We start from the raw sequence: 17,015 nt of genomic DNA on the forward strand, positions 1-17,015 counted from the left end.
TTATGATTTTTTTCTGACATAGAAATCACACATTTTTGCGCAAACCGACTAAAACTGTTATTAATTTCAGCACGCAATAATATTTTTCCTTTTATTTCTCTAATTATTAAAATTCTTCCCAAGCTTCGTTGAAAGAATATTGTATAAAATATACCTTTATTGTGCTTATGGTGTTTATCAGTTTATATCCACTGCAGAAAAACTTCATCCACTCCTAATTTAAATATAACACACTTTATTGACCTCAAATTTTTCAGATTTAGTCCAAAGGTTAACTTTTTAAGTAAACCCTCTGTAAACACTTTCCCTAGAATACATCAATACTCTCTATTATCAAGGCAAATGCTTGTATAGTCACATTCAGTTTTTATTTCATGTTTTTTTACAACAATCAATAGAGACTGTTGGGCACTTTAGAATACATCAGAAAAATATCCAGATAAATTATAATACTTTAAACGCGTTTCAAGTCTTTGAAAATATAAGCACTCAGAATATTCAAATGCTCTCCAACAAGAATAAACTTAACTTTTAAATTCAAAATACTGTCAACATAAAAATCTGAGAGTTGTTAATCCTACTTACACGCAGTCGAATGCAATTCGTCAAAATGCAAAAACCTTCCGCACTCAAACAAAAGGTCTAATCAATTCTGGCACGCGTCAAGGCACACATGATCAACTCCTCTTTAGGCATGTCTTTGTCACCCCAGCCCCAGATGCCCGGACGTTCGCTGCCGTCCCCCGTCCGGTCCGCACGCCGCTGCACCAGAGAGGCTGGAACCGCCTTCAGGTCATACGCCCAACCGATTTTGGCAAAGTAGTCGATCAGCGACGTCGAAGGGTTCAAAGGACGGCCCAACTCGCCGGTCCTGTAGTCGTAAGGGAAGACATGGTGGTAGTTGTGCCACCCTTCGCCCAGGGCAGCCAAAGACACAGCCATGTTCTCAGTAGGGCTTATATTCCTATGAACAAAAGAAATTGGTATTTTAAATTTTTAGGTTTATTGGAAAAATTTATAAAAATGTTATTGGAATTTTTTACTTTTATGAATACACAATAAAAAATATAAGAAAATCTGATTATTTTCATTTAATCATATTTCATTAAATCATTAATTCATATTTTTACGCAAGCCTTATTTACGTACAAATCTTTATTTACACGGATATTTAAATCTAACAACATACATCATCGTCGAAAATAATACACAAAAGAATTCTTAACTCTCTACTAATTGTAAGCAGCAGATTTTTCAATAAAAAACAAAAACTGAATCCCCGTTATCATCACGTCCACTTCTTCCCTTTACTAAATCATCGTGTAAATCTCATTTCTTGCCATTTTTTATTATCTTTTGTCCATTTTTTTCTTTTTGGTATAGATTTTTGTTCCTTTTGAGAAGATTTATCTTGTTACGAACTGATTTATTTTCCCCCTAGCACCAATAAGTCCTACCAGGTGAAAGACAAGCACCAAATTGCGGCTTCAATAGAACTCTCCCTTGAGCCTCTAACACCACGGTCGCTCTTCTGAGCAGCAGAAACAGAAAGTCACCGAGTGTCCGTGACAGTTTACTCGAAACCCCAAGCCATATTTCGGCTCCTTTCTTTTTTCATAATAAGATTTTTGTCCGCCGCAAAAACCTTTTCCACGCTTTTCCTTTTTTCTTTCGTTTAGCAATTCAAACAGTTGTACGGCGCCATGTGGTCGGTTTGTCGGCGCTGCGAGTGGCGTTTCTCTTTAGCACACCCGAATAGAAACAGCCACCAAGATGACACACACGTACCGCCACGTTTCCAGTAGAAGTGCGCACCGCAATCTGGTCGTGCAAAGTGCGAGACTCAAGAAGATCATGCACGCTCATGGAAATTGAATTTTAAGCAGACGGAAAACGTTTGAAAAAAAAATAACGTGGGAGGTAGTGAAAAATAATACTTTTAACCAAAATTTAAAAATTAGAAACACATAATCTGTATCTTATAATTTGTGTTCTTATACATCAGAATTTTTTTACTTTAATACTGTTTTTTTTTTTACTAATGTATAATTAACTATAAAACTTTAAAAAAAAAAAATGCGTGCAATATTGACAATATTGTGTTTAATTACAAAAAATGTGTGTACATTTTTTTAAAATATAATTAAATCGACTTTTCGTGGCTCCCTGCACTTCTAATAAACCTCCGCATCTTATGTTAAATTGTTTCAATATTATTATATTATTTTCTATTCTTTATATTTAAATTTATTTGGAAATTTTACAAATATATTTCCCTAAACATATTCAAATGCTTCAATTGATGAAGTCAAGGAAATATTGGGAAATATTGTTCCAATTTGTTTAACATAAAATTAAACAACAACACTCATTGTAATGTTCTTTTTTAATGCCAGAGGAGGAGACTCTTAGGGGATGACCGTGGTTTTCAAAGAGTGTTTGTTATTCCTTTCCAATATATTGCAACTTTTTATTCAAGACTGGAAGGTTCGCCGGCGCTGCCAAAGCAAAGGAAGCGATTTTGCTTTCCGCTTTTTCCACTCTCGGTTCGGGTAAAAGGCCATCTGAACAAACAGACTCTTTGCCGTCAATCGGCCCGGAAAAGCCACAGAACCCGTTGTGTTGTGCGTGTATACGTTATTTTCCCTTTTTAATTGGGGCTTGGTGGCGTTTTCGGACCACGGGTCGCACACGCCCTCGATTGTGCTCGGACTGAATCGGCGCGGAAACGTATTATTTGTCGAGCGGCTTCGGAGCACGAGAGCGAGTGGTTGAAAGAAAAAGTATAAGAAAAGCCGGGTCGAGGCAGACGGATTGTGAGTGATAGCCATGAAGGGCGGAAAAGTTCCTTCGCGCCACTTAATCCGAAGTGAAAGGGGCCAGAGAAGTTTCACCGACCGCGTTGGGAATTCGTATAAGGACTGCCAAATAATATTACACGTTCTATATCTTGCGGGGAAAAAATCAGTCTAAGCGCACGAGGAGAGAGAAAAGACTTCTTTCAGTGCTAAACGAGCTGGAAGAGTTCGTCATTAGGAAAGTTGTGGAAAAAATTAGGGACGGATTTTTCTCTGTAATCAGCCGGAAGTGCCTCGAGTTGACCTTAATTTCGAGTCAGATGCCGCAGTGCTGAATAATAATTTGCATAATCCGCAAGGATATATTCTTCTTCAGACCTCTTCAATGAGCATCCGGCAGGATCGCCAGAATTTTCCTAAAATTGGCGATTTGAGTATGTTTCCCAAAACCCAAAGGAAAAATTCAAGAAATAGTTTGATGACGGAAACTCCCAAAGTTGAAATTATGGCCAAATCCAAATAGTTAAAGGTTATGGGAAAAAACTTTGACCTAAAAGTGCCAATGGTTTTGTTTTATATATAAAATTACAAATAAAAATATCATTCATTTCAGATTAAATTTGGTCTTACTAATAAATTTTTTATGTCGAAAGCGAACTCATAAAAATGACGATAATTTTTTTTAATGAGGCACTTTTATAATAAATATTATGAAAATATTGTCATCGTTATTTGAACGTACGTATTAATTTTCTTTCGGACAGACGGTGGACCCCTGGCACCGAGAACCCTTGATTACAGGCAAATTGGCTCACAGAGAGAGCAGAGATTCAAAACTTTCTGACACGCCGGACCAGAGCCAGCAGAGCCAATGGGCAATCGTAAGTTTTAATTTTTAATTAGCAAAATTTCACCGAAATTCCCAGCAGAGAAACAGAAGGGCTTGGCACAAAAAATAATTTCTCCCTTCATATTTTCTGCTGCTGACATTCATTTTATGATCGCCGTAAAATTGTACACACCGTTCACAAGAACTGTGCGCAATAAAATTAAATAACACAAGAGGGCGATGAAAAGGGTTAAATTAATGAAAAGCCGTTCTCCGCGCATCCATCAGTTTTGCAAATTGTTTCCAGTTTTACTTCCTCTTCCGAGCACCGACGAGGGGTCATGAATTATTTTGTAGCAGAGAGAAAGGGCAGGATCACCTTTGTTTTGGCACCGGAATGATAAAAGTTCCGCTTTGTGTTCGCGAGAAAAATGATAGCATTCACGTGAGAGCTTAACTGCTGGTTGATTCTATACGCGCGCCTGAATGCGTGCCGAGAATTTTTATTTCATTTCACGCTCAGCAACTTGCGTATTAGCTAAATCACAGACATTTATTTATTATTAAAATTTAATTTAATTCAAATACAAACTAAAAACTGATCTGTAGCAATCCATTAAATTGAAAAATACATTTAGTGTAAAAATTTATTTGTATTTGTTTAATTATATTAAATTAATAAATTTATTCTAATTTTCTATTATTTAGTTTTTTAAAAAAAAATTTCATTTATGTATAAATTTAATGGTTTATTTGGAAATGTTTTAAGATTTTACAATAATTTATTTGTGCAATTTAATATACTTTTTGAATTGATGTGGTTAATAAAATGGTCAAAAGATACCCATGACAGGCCATTGCATTGAGTACAAAGTTTCCTTTATTGGAATAAATTTTATGAATTCGTATGAATATGAACTATGTATTGAAAAGATTAATATAATTATCATTCAAGATATGAAAACAATTTTTTTTATCAAACAATATTGATCAAAGGCAAAATATGAAGAGAAGCTTTTGGCCGCGGATTTATTGATCTTTCGATTTATTACGTTTGTTATTACTAGAAGCGTCTCCTGCAAATTAAGGTCAATCAGCGAAGCACATTTTTGCAACTCGCGTTGCTCACTTCGGTGGTGTCTCACTCACACGTAAATCGTTATCTTTGAGTGCTTTGCCGTCTCAAGTGGGTATTTATGGGGCTACGAATTCCGCGTGCTTATGAATCAACGCAACGTGAACACCTGTCTACGGAGTGATAATCGTTACGACAATTTGATAAATAATTTGGACTTTCAGCACTTTGACTCTCTGTGTATTAAGCGTAACGTCTTTAAAAGAACATTTTCAAAGACAAATAAGGAAAATTTACAACCTCGAAAAAGGCAATGAAACGTTTAGAAAGGGTCTGCAGCTGATAAAAAAAATATAAATTAAATTAATATGAGATTCTCAGAAATACCTAATAAAAGACACTTTTATGGTTGCGCTCAAACACTTCCTAACATAATTGAACTTAATTATTATTATTTTTTTTTAAACAAAAATTTTCTTGAATCTAATGAAGTTGAATTTATTTCCTTTAATCAGACTGCATTGAATTGTGTTGTGAATTATTATTGTTATATTTTTCCTTGATTTAAGTAAGTCTTAATGTTTTTTCAATATTACTTATGTTGTAAGCTGTGTCAAATATGCCCATTTAATAAGAATTTTTAAGGTTTTTAATTTTTTTTATCTGGGATATTATTCTGATTTATTCAAAGTGTAAAAATCAATCCAAGATTAAAAATTATGAATTGACACAATTAAAGAAATTTGAAAATATTTTAACTAAACGTAATTCTTAAGCAATCATTTGAGTCACAGTGAAGAAAAATGAATTCAAATTGAAAGTAAAAAACATAACAAAAATATTCCACAACTTGCGCTTTCTAGGAAACAATTAAAAAAAAATGAATAAAAAAAATAAATCAGAAATTTACTCACGTGTCATAGGGTTTGTTTCCCCACATGTGGGCGGCGCTGTTGACAAAGAAGGCGATGTTGAGGGTGGTGCAGAAGCGCAGGTTGAACATGACGAGGAAGGAGACCCAGAGACGTTCGCCCCAGCCGTAGTAGGGGATGGCGACGGGCAGGCCGATGGCCAGCAGGGCAAATAAGGGCACGTAGAGGCGGCGCTGCCACACAACGATGGGGTCAGCCTCGAGGTCACTCACGTCCACCTCCCTTCGGCGCTGCTCGACCTCAGGTCGCGGCGTCAGCACCAGCCAGCCGACGTGCGCGAACCAGAAGCCGCGACGCGCGTCGTGCGGGTCTGCGTTCGTCTCCGAGTACTTGTGGTGCACGCGGTGGTCCTTGGCCCACGTGAACGCGTCTCTCTGCACAAACAAACGGCGCCGTTAGAACGAATGCGAATTGACAAAAGTGACACATGCACTCGTAAATATGGGTTTAGTGAAATTTATCCGCCTGTCAACTTACATTGGCGAGACGTGATAATCAAGAGAGATGCGTCTCGAGAATAACAAATTAGTCTTTTATTGTTATAAATAAAATCCAATAATTTTAATGAAATTCGTTTATTGGTTAAAAAGAGAATAAATATCAGCAAATATTGTGAAATTATAAATTTTTTAATTTATGACGCGCCCATTGACACTTATTCCTCATAGAGTACCTCTCTTGAAAACTGAATAATAATTATTGGAATAGTAAAAAAAGACATGAACTCACTTGGCCGGTGATGGTGAAGAGGAACATGAGTATCAGGGACAATTGCCACTTGGCCTTGTAGGCCTTGTGTGACCAAAGTCGGTGGGCGCCGGCCGTGATTCCGAATCCAGACCCAATCACAAAGAGGAACGCTGAAAGTGAGTCAGGTGATGACGTCAGTCAAAGGAAAACATTGGAAAATAAGAGGAAAAATAAAAGATGTTACACAAAAGCCAAAGGGAACAGAGAGACGCAGCTGTGTTTGTCTGCAAACATGGCCCTGCCCTATTCTACCACACGCAAGAAAGATAATGCAGAAAACAATTGCATATTTTTTTTCTTATTAATTTGGCTCATTCATGTCAAGTACTTGTTTCTACATGAAATGTGGAGATTAATTTCTAGTGTTTGTGAGAAGTTAATAGAATTGAAAATTTTTATTTGTAGTTAACATTTTAACACGATTTTAATATTGATTTGTAAAACGATCAAATATTTTTATAAAATTTTGATGTGCTAAGGGTTTAACCAGAAAGTATTTTTGTTTTATTCTCACAAACTTTTTCCTAACCAAGTGTTGTTGTAATAAATTTCTTTAAAATATTTATTATTTTAATTTTAACGCTTTTACATTCATACTTTAAAATTGGAGTATGTAAAATGAAAAAGAAATAGTTGCTGTGAAGTTTATTTTTAGTGTGATTAAAATTAATTAATTAAGCACCTAATCATATTTAAAATTAAAGTTTAAACAATTTGTAAGTGAGTGAAAAATAAAAATTTTATGAAATCATTTAAAGTTATAATATACAAGTTCTTCACCGCTTCCTGTCAGGGAAATTTAGTGAGATAAGAGGCTTATTTATCCTTTGGTAAAAATAACGTAAACTTGCCAGAAAAGGGCGTGCTCAAGTATTATTTTTTTCGTTATCTAATATCAACTCTCCAAAGCTCTCTTTCCTGCTGTGCCTCACGTTCAAAATTAACACATAAAATATTCAAAAGGCACCGGGGCTCTCTATATTGCCTTTTTGTAGTACACTACATTTGCTCGATGGAATCGCCGCCGTGAATAATAAATGGAACACACACAACAATCAATGAGGCGTGCCAACATTAATAATAAATAGCAGACACTTGGACGTCTCGAAAAACTTCTGCTAACAATTTGATTTTGATTCGAGCCAAAGAGGAAATGATTCCATCCATTAAATAATGACACGCACAGTGAGAGAAAGAGTAAAAAGTGAGAGTGCCGCTTCAGGAAAAAAGCAAACACAGCTTGAAAAGGCATTACTCGTAGTCTAAACAACGAGAGCAACAACATTAACCATCAGCTCGGGGCTGAATATTTATTTTCCAACCGATATTCTCTGATGTACAATCCATTACATACAGGATTGTTTGTTCTGCTCTTGTCAACAGAAGGGAATGATGGGCATATTTTTGCAATATCAACAAGCACGTACAAACAAAACAGAAAGAAAAATGTGTATAACAAAAAAATAAAAAATAAATGCAATCAACCGCAATTTAATATATAATTTCAGGGTCAATTGACAAAAAAAAAATAGGAATATAGATAGACTCTTAAACACGAAGTCTTCTATTTGTATATAAGATTAAATTACTAACTTAACTGAAACAAAAAGAAATACAAACAATAAACAAAATTATTAAAGAAAAAAATTTTAAAATATAGTGATTGAAATACACTTATTAAATATTTAATATTTTTTTTATAAATTTATTTTTTAAATTTTTAGAAATAAATTAAACTGATAATATACTAAGGCCAAAGGGAAAATGAACATTCAATTAATTTATTTTCTCGCAATAATAAAAGTCTACTCTCAAGACATATAAATAAAGAAGTATGGATTATGTAAATTTGTTTTTTATATTTCTATGAGACATTATAAATCAATGTCATTGATTTTTAATTATATTGTTTCAGGAACCGCATTATATAATCGCTATAACTAATTTGACGTTACTAGTTAATTAGTGCTAGTTTAATTATTCCCATTAAAATATCCGCTTTATTGTTTTAAATATTTTAGTAAATTTAATAGGATTAAGTTCTCAAAAGTATAGATTCAGCTTTAATTCAATTCGATTGAAAACACGTGCTAACCTGCGAGTAGCGTTCGGTGGTCGACCCATCCTGCGAGCACGAGCAGCAGTCCGGCGAAGGCCCCCAGGTGAAGGCCCACCTGGACGCAGAGGTCGGGCCATCGGATGCGGGCCGAGAATTCGTCGTCCTTCTCCACCATCCTGCAACACTCGTGAGTTACTTGCTCATGTTCCCCCGAGAGCAGCCGCCAAATCCTTCGAGATAAAACGGCGGCGGCCGGCGAAGAGTCACGTGACCACCTGTGGTTGGTGCTCACACCGCTCGCTCTAGTCCCGAAGAATAATTATACATTCGAAGAAAGACAAATGAAAACATAACGCGAGGGGTGACGTATGCAGGCCTCCCCACCGCGGGAAGCCTTGGCTTTTTTATTAGTTTGCTGACGAGATAAGGCGAGCAAGGGAGAAAAAAGCTCAGGGGATTTATTTCACTCCGGTGCTTGTTGATTTTGTATTATCGCTCGCAATGAAAAGGAAAAGTAGTGCTATCGGAGCGCCAGCGAGCTAGCGAGCAGCTGACTTCACGCTTCCGATCGAAACGGGTCACCTGCGTTTACTGTACTTTTATTCCAATCATGTGACAAACTGATGAACACCTTGTGACTTTACAGTTGATTTTAATTTGAAAAAAATAATAGAGGTCATGGAAGATGATTAAAAACCTCATTGATTGAGCAAAATTTTGCATTATAGATTAAATTCAAATTTTTTTTAATGTTTAATAACACTTGTCATATTAAGGCAAGGTGGAAAAAAAATAATTAAATTTTGTTTATTTTGCTGTATATATAGATAAAAAAGGATATCTTCAAAGTTCAGGAGCTTTCAATTTGAAAATAATATTTTACGATTGATGAAGAATTATTAAAACATAAAAACATTCAAAAAGGTAAACCTCACCATAATGAAATAATAATATTTTTAATATTTAATAAAATTTCCACCACAGCGGTTTCATTTTAGTTAGGGAGATTTTCACACAACCAGTTGAAATAGACATGTTATCTTGATGTCCTGGATCAATTTAATAGCAATTAAATGGATTTGCTATATACATATACTGGCTTGTATTTGCCATAAGCACGAAGGAAGAATTTACATAAAATTCGATCAAAATTTAACTATAAATACAAACCCTTTGAAAATATCAATAATTATATTTTGGCGTAAACTGAAATTGATTTAAAAAATAAAAAACAATCCAATCTTTTGAATCATTTTAATAGGTTAAAAGACTTAAAAGTGACTGATGGCGAGAGTCGGAGAGTCTGTCATATCTTTTTGGAAATACCAATTTACTCATTTTATAAATTTATTTTGGATTTATAATTAAAGGAAATGAACAAATATTTAATTTGTATACATGGGAGCTTGTGTCTTGTGTTGAATCCAATAAATAATATCATTTTATCTCAAGTTGTTGAATTAGATATTGTGTGATATTCTGTCGTAGATAGGACTGTGACGTATGTGTTATATAAAGTATGGTATTATTTACACTATTTTTGCTTCTGGAAAAGTCTAGAGAGTCGCTATTTGTAATAACAGCGTTCACCCCTTCCTCAACTTCTTTTCCCATATGCTTAATTTCTAATTTTGTACCATGAGTACGTCCGGTTGTTTTGTGATAAGAAATTCACTCACAGGAACTTGTTTAACAAGCGTTTACGTGTTTTACTTAAAAAGGTGAGCTTGCAGTTTTACTTTTAGTTATTTTCAGAAATCGCAATTTTTGCTCGTTGACATTCCCGGATGCTTGCTGGTGTTTGCAGCAGTCAACCCTTAAAAGCGCCCCTAAAAGCACCCCGTCGGTCGAAAGGATCAGATTTCAATTGAGAGTAGCACAGGGCGAAGAGTTATATACACTCTCCCGATAACAAACTTTGGCGAAAAGATTCTCGGAATTATATTCTATAGCTTTTCCAAACTCAATCTGCACATTCCTGTATCAGATATTAAGCGTGTTACATAACTTTTTTTTATAACTCTGCGAAACTCAATCCGTTGAAATAATGCACAGAAATTTCCTGGTCCTGGTAGCAATCAAAAGCTTCATTTTATTTATAATGAAAGCGGAATTTCCAGATAAAATTCCCTCTGGGTAAATTGAGTTAAAAAATAAATAAAAACTTGCAAATTTCAAACCAGAAAACAATTTATGTGTAAATTGAGCTAAAAAATGCTATGAAAGTAAAAAGTTTCTGAATTTGTTGTTTATTATTAAAAAAAACACCGGTTCCTGAAATAAGTATTTAAAAAAAGTTTTGATTTTCTAAATATAATTTTTGTTTCAAATACCAACTTCATTAATGAACCCTTTTGACAGATACTAAAAATTTAGACAATTATGTGTGTGCAGGTTACGCACGTGCCGATTTTAGGAGGGCCGCAGACAAAGTGCTTATTTTTACAATCACCGGGGACAGTATAATTAGAAAAAAGGGTCAATGGGCGACGATCGAGACAAAGGAAACAAATACGTACCCTCGCGACGCCAAATGTGGTGTATGTGTGCGTGTGTTTTTTTATTTTCGTTTGTTTTGCCAGCGAGCTTTGCAAAGGCGAAAAAAGGAGAAACCACCCCCGCTCGGTTTGGTGGTGTGTTTGCGATTGATCAGTCACGTACATTTGCGCCCCTCGGGGCGTGATTTTATCTATCGCGCGCTACACTGCAAATAGATATATGTGCAGGTCGGGTGCGTGTGTCGCGGGCATGCACATATCAATCCACCTGTCGGCCGCGCGAGCCGGTGCCGCGCCGTCAGGTGGCGGCCCCTGCTCACCGCTCGCGGCCAAACGCCCAACTCACAGCTTATCGTGAGCACCAAATGAGCACCACCAAGCGACACTTTTATTACTACATCTAGAAATTGTTTTCCGAGCACCACAACTCTTCACCAGTCAAGTCAATATGGTATAAATTATATGATGTAATTATTTCAAAACTATTTGGTGGGACATAGTAGTGAATATAAATATTAATTCTGAAAAAATTTTAGTGTTTAAGTAAATGTTTTATAATAAAAAAAATTAAGGTTGATTTTTATTTGAAACTGACAGTGAGATTGAGCTTAAATTTAGTGCTATGCTAATATATCAATAGCTTTTTGTGCAAACAAATCATTTGTCTATTCTAGAAATAAGTTATAAATTTCAAAATTAATTTTGTATGTATGTGTTTATTGAACGCCAATGGCGTGCGACAGGTTACATAAAATAAATACATCATAATATAATAAACATTAAGAAGGCAAAAACGTCATTTTTTCCATTTAACTTTTGAAGCTTCAATAAGAGACATGTCATTTTTTGCGCATTTGAGGAAGTGATAAGTGTCCATCTGCTGGTTACACTTTTTGCACACGCAATTTTCTTGAGCACTCGCGTGGTAATTTTTAGTCCGGCACAATACATAGTGAAAACCGTGACATGCATATCGGGTGAAAACGTGTCGATTTTCAAAGCAAGCTGTTTTCCAGTTTTGGTCGATCATTGCTGGAGTGTCAAAGAATTTTAAGTTTATTTCGGCTATTTTAAAGGATTGATTAGTGAAAAATTTGTCATAACTTTCGGTTTCGGGGAGACAATATTTCTCTCGCAGATCCTCGATGAAAGAACTTGTGTCGGCTAATGCATATGTGTATCGAGATTTTATATGTTTGGAGAGGGAGAGAGCTTTTTTAAGGAAGCGTGATTTAACTGTTTCGAGGTGCTGAAGATCATTTAATGATAAGTACGGCCAAAGTGCTTCTATTCCGTAGCTTGCAACGGGGGCGATAGCGAGATCAAAGATTTTCAGGGCGGTTTCCATGGAGGCCTTTGGGAGCGAGTCGAGTTTGGATAGTGCGAAGATTGCGGCTTTAACCTTTTTTGAAATATGTTTTGAGAAAGAAACACCGGAAGATTGGAATTTAACACCTAGGTAAATAAAATCAGAAACAAATTCGATTTTCTCATTTTCTATTAATAATTCGTCTGAAAGCTTAAGCCGGCCCTTTCCCTTGTTGCGGAATTTTAATATTTTGCTTTTGTCGGCATTTAGCTTTAAGCATCTTTCGGCTAAATATAAAACAAGCTTGTTTAGGAAGTTTTGAATATCTTTTAGATTTGTAGAGAGTAGCAAAATATCATCAGCATAGATTAGAAGTTTTATTGATGGAAAGTCTTTTAAAATTTCGTTGATGTTAAAAATTGAGAAAATAAAGAGGAGAGGCGATAGGCTACACCCTTGTTTTACCCCGTTAGATTGAACTATTATTTCTGATAGTGCCACCCCATCCCATACTTGAAGAAAATTGATGTCTAGGAATTCTGCCATTAAGTTGAGCTCCTCAAAATTAAGTTTCTTGGTGTCAATTAATTTTTTAAAAATAAATTTTCTGTCAATAGAGTCAAAAGCTTTTTTGATATCGAGAAAAAGGGCGTAAAGTGGCGTTTTAGAATTATAAACTGAGTCCTGTATTTCGTCGACTAAATGTTTAATCGCTTGGATCGTGGATCTTCCTTTGACAAACCCGAATTGATTTTCTGGGATTTCATCTGCCAAGTACGAATAAAGTCGGTTTTTGAGCACTCTATCTAAAAGGTTAAAAGTTGAGCAGCTTAAACTAATACCCCTGTAATTATTCATTTCAGAAGTATCCCCTTTGCCTTTGAATAATAGTTTTAAATTTGCTGTTTTCCATGAAGTTACCAATTTTCCTTTTTCAAGGCATAAATTAAAGAAAGCTGTAATTTCTGGGAGGAGCGGTTCGCAAATGTTCCTCAGAGTCCCGTTAAACAGTGAGTCCGGACCTGGTGCTTTGTTTATTTTTAATTCTTTTAAGGCTAGTTTAATTTCATCTTCGAGGAAATATTTAAAGTTTTCAGGTTGTGGGTAGTCCCTTAACATTGACTTAAGATCTAATGAATCTGTTTTATCTAAGCCCTTTACATTGAGAATGTGTTCGAAATTTTGTTGCCAGTCGAGTAAAGATATGTCATTTGCTACGTAGTTTAATTTTTTGTCCACACTTAAAAATTTATAGCATCGCGACTCTGCCTCTCGAATTAACTTTTCATCCCTTTTTTCTTGTGCGGCTTTCTTTTTGGACGCGCAAAGTTTCCTGTAATATTTCTTAGCATCGTGAAATATACCTAAAATTTCTGCATAAAACTGCGATTGATTTGGAAGAGATTCTAATTCGTCGCTAAAATGTTTTAGAAATAGCAAGTCTTGTTTAAAGAGGTAGCATTCTGTGTCAAACCAGGGTTGACTTATACGGGCGTGCGGCGGTGATTCTGTTGTGCATTCGTTGACTAAGTGTAAAATATTTTCATAAAACTTTTCTATGTTCTGATTTAAAATACAAATTTTAAGTTCTTCCCGAAAGTTGTTTTCAATCATTTCGTTTATCTTTTCGTAGTCAATTTTCTTTTTAGTGTTATTTATTGTTTTAAGGCTGTTTAAATTAGATATTTTAAAATGAAATTTCAAAACGCGGTGTTTTCGGCTGATATTTAAAGGCTCGTCGACAGTGAATTTAACAGTCTGAATTTCTTTCCCCGCAAGAATTAAGTCTATGACACTTTTCTTTTTACCGTCGTCTGTTTTGTAAGTGGGCTGAAAGGGAGTGGTGTTTATTATTCGAAGGTCATTAAAAATCACAAAATCCTGAATTATTTCACGTTTTTCATATTTCCGGTTATATCTCAATTTTGTAAATGAAATGGCAATATTTGCTCCAAATTTTAGAGTGGTTATGCTTATAACACAGCTGAATAGATTGACTAAATTAACTGCTTAAACAAATGTATTTAGGTTTTAACAAATGAATCATGTATTTAATTTAATCAATGGCGTCATCATTAAAATGTAACGAAAAAAAATCCATGTAATTTAAAATACAATTTTCGCTCTGGAGGCCATTATTCGACGTAAAGCTGTTGCTTTTTTATGTTGTATAGATCATAAAATAGTTTATAAACTCATTTCACTTCCTTTTACACTTATTCTTAGGATCGCATAAAAATTTAATGCTCACAGTAAAGAATAATAACAATACCACGCACATCTGTAACCAACACCGCACTATGAATGAATAAGAAAATGCATCTTAACAATAAATTCTGGTTTTTTTTATCGAGATTATTTCATTTAATACCCAGATACGCTTAAGAACAATTATTCGTGGGTAAATGTTTTCCCCCTCAATGAATAAGGAAGCATGTTAGTATATTATGTTTTTTTTTTGTAATATCACATCGCTAACTAATTTCATACTTGCCTCATTTGAATGACATGCGATTTAATTAAAAAAAAATTAATTCAATTGAGCATATTTTTTGCTATATTCATCAGTAGAAAGATGTTTATATTTTTTTTTTAATTTATAGTTCCTATTATTCATTTTTTTATAAAACATGATTTCGATTTCTAAATCTCTAAATTCAAGAGACTGATCTACGACAATGCAAGTCTTGGTAAACCGCGTTTTCAACATTGTCATAGTGACGCTTTCATTTAGAAGAGCCTCTTTGTACGCACAAAAGACTCCCCGAAGCGAAGCCAGTGCCAAAGAGAACAGTAGAAAAAGAGAAGGGCGGCTTCGGCTTTTACCCAACATGAACCGACGAATAATGTAACGAGTTTTGGCAAAGTGATATTTTGTCAGCAGCTGCGGTTCCTAAAATTACCAATTTGCGTGGGATTCGCAAAGTCTTGGGCTCAGCGTCTTTTTTTTAGCTTGATGAGCGCGCGGTCTCATCTGCGCGCACCAGTTGTTTTTCTTCAGACTCTTTTGTTGGCAGCACAACATAAATTACCTACACGTTCGTTACACCAGCCCAAATTGACATCAAGGGAAATTTGCTCCTCTCTATTAATTCTGCAAAAAGGGTAAAATTTCACGTGAAAAATTTCTCTGGGGAAAACTAAATAAAATTAAGCAAAAAATTTAACACTATACTTACTAATAAAGTAAATTTTGTTGGATAAAATATTTTTAGTAACATTAAAACATATATATTTTCTATCATTTTTTAACACCAAAATAGTTTTTCGCTTAATTTTTTGTTTGTTTATATGTAATTATATTTAAAAAAAAAACGAGTTTTAATAACTTTCCATATTATATAAGACTATAATTTTAAATTAAAAAGTAATCAAAATAAGTACATAATAAAAACTGATCACGTACTATAAGAACAATTAATCATGTTGAAAGCTACCTTGATTTTTTTTTATTTTTTTTGCTTTTTATTAAAAGAAAAAAGTCACAAGGATAAAGATTAATACCTGGTTGCTTCAATCAATATCATGTTAGCAATTTGAAATAATATTATGATATTTATAATGTTATAAAAACACTAAATAAATAAAATTTGGTGACTTGTATAATATAAAAATTAATGATTTCATGAACACGCGTCTCGGGTGATTGCACAGAAACACGTGAACAGTTATTTGCTGCCAACCACGTGATCCACGTGCTCACGTTTTAATTTTCTCGGTCCTATTGTGCGAATCTTTTTGCACAGTCAGCTGGAAGAACAGACATAGTAACTCATTACAGGCGGTCGATTAACTGAGACGACGCTACGTGCACACAGGCAGCTAAAAGCCCGTGTACGAACATCAACACAATCAGGTGCATTGAAATTAAACTCATCGCGTCGAGCGACAATGAAACTCTCGTGCCCTGTCAACTGTAAAACATTCCACTTTGTGTAAATTTAGACTTTCAATGCGTTGGTCATTATTTCTAATATTCCATATATTATTTCCAGTCGATTCTTGAAGCTCATGCAGTGAAAGTGGATCGCTTATGAATATAATTAATAGCAATGGGAACTAATTGCAGCAGTTTTTATTCTTGTTCTACAAAGGGTTTCAACAACTTATCGGGAGGAAAAATCGTTTCTCATTTCCTCACTTTTGTAAAGCATCGTGGTTTTAAAATTTCATCATTTATAGAAAATTACAAAAAAATCTCAATCACAAGCAGACCAGTAGAATCAAATGAAAATAATATTTCTAGTTTGTTCTGGTTTTAAATTTTTATGATAAGGTGTCAACAAACGGCCATCATCAGATTAATTGTAATTTCAAAGCAAAATTCACTGCGTGAAAAAAATGAAATAACTTTATTTAATTTGAAAATTTCATCTCGGCATGAAGTAATGACAATGGCTGTATCTTCAATATTGATGAAGAAACAGTAAGGAAACATTAAATTCCTCCAAACAAAGTAAAATTAATGGTTATTTATTTTGTTAATTTAAATTTGTAGATTTTAGTTATAACATAATTTATTACTATTTAATTTTTATAGTCCATTAATATAAAAAAATCCATAAGAAATTAATAATTAATCAGGATTTTAAATTAAAATATTGAAGTCATAATTTTTATTATAATATTGATATTATTTTTAGTTAATTTTTAAATTTATATTTTTGTGATATTAAAGTAAATGTTATAATTACAAGATTTTTGTAAAACAAGTTTGTTTAATTATATAATGTGTTCCTTATTCATTTTTACGTACCGTAACTTT

General features: G+C 34.3%; 1 protein-coding gene across 2 annotated transcripts; it reads right to left on the reverse strand.

Moving 5' to 3' along the window:
* Positions 1 to 212: 212 nt before the first annotated feature.
* On the reverse strand, positions 213 to 11,164 carry LOC132196767 (acyl-CoA Delta-9 desaturase). Of its 2 annotated transcripts, XM_059619629.1 has the most exons (5): positions 10,963 to 11,164; positions 8,480 to 8,619; positions 6,364 to 6,494; positions 5,617 to 6,008; positions 213 to 964 (listed from the first exon to the last, which is right to left on the reverse strand). In XM_059619629.1, the coding sequence occupies exons 2-5, from the start codon at positions 8,616 to 8,618 to the stop codon at positions 643 to 645; spliced, it is 984 nt and encodes a 327-aa protein (XP_059475612.1). In that variant the 5' UTR covers position 8,619; positions 10,963 to 11,164; the 3' UTR covers positions 213 to 642. The 2 variants fall into 2 exon arrangements, with proteins under 2 accessions (XP_059475612.1, XP_059475611.1); XM_059619628.1 differs by lacking the exon at positions 10,963 to 11,164 and having other exon boundaries at positions 8,480 to 8,689.
* Between the last annotated feature and the right edge of the window lie 5,851 nt (positions 11,165 to 17,015).

Source organism: Neocloeon triangulifer, unplaced genomic scaffold (assembly GCF_031216515.1).
Source record: "Neocloeon triangulifer isolate White Clay Creek 2 clone unplaced genomic scaffold, ASM3121651v1 ptg000012l, whole genome shotgun sequence".
Classification (NCBI taxonomy): Eukaryota; Metazoa; Arthropoda; class Insecta; order Ephemeroptera; family Baetidae; genus Neocloeon; species Neocloeon triangulifer.

Coding starts and splice junctions, on each gene's coding strand:
- LOC132196767 (XM_059619629.1), bottom strand. CDS start 8,618: ATGGTGGAGAAGGACGACGAATTCTCGGCCCGCATCCGATGGCCCGAC. Junction 6,495..8,479: donor CCACCGAACGCTACTCGCAG/GTTAGCACGTGT, acceptor ACTCACTTTCAG/CGTTCCTCTTTGTGATTGGG. Junction 6,009..6,363: donor TCTTCACCATCACCGGCCAA/GTGAGTTCATGT, acceptor TTGTTTGTGCAG/AGAGACGCGTTCACGTGGGC.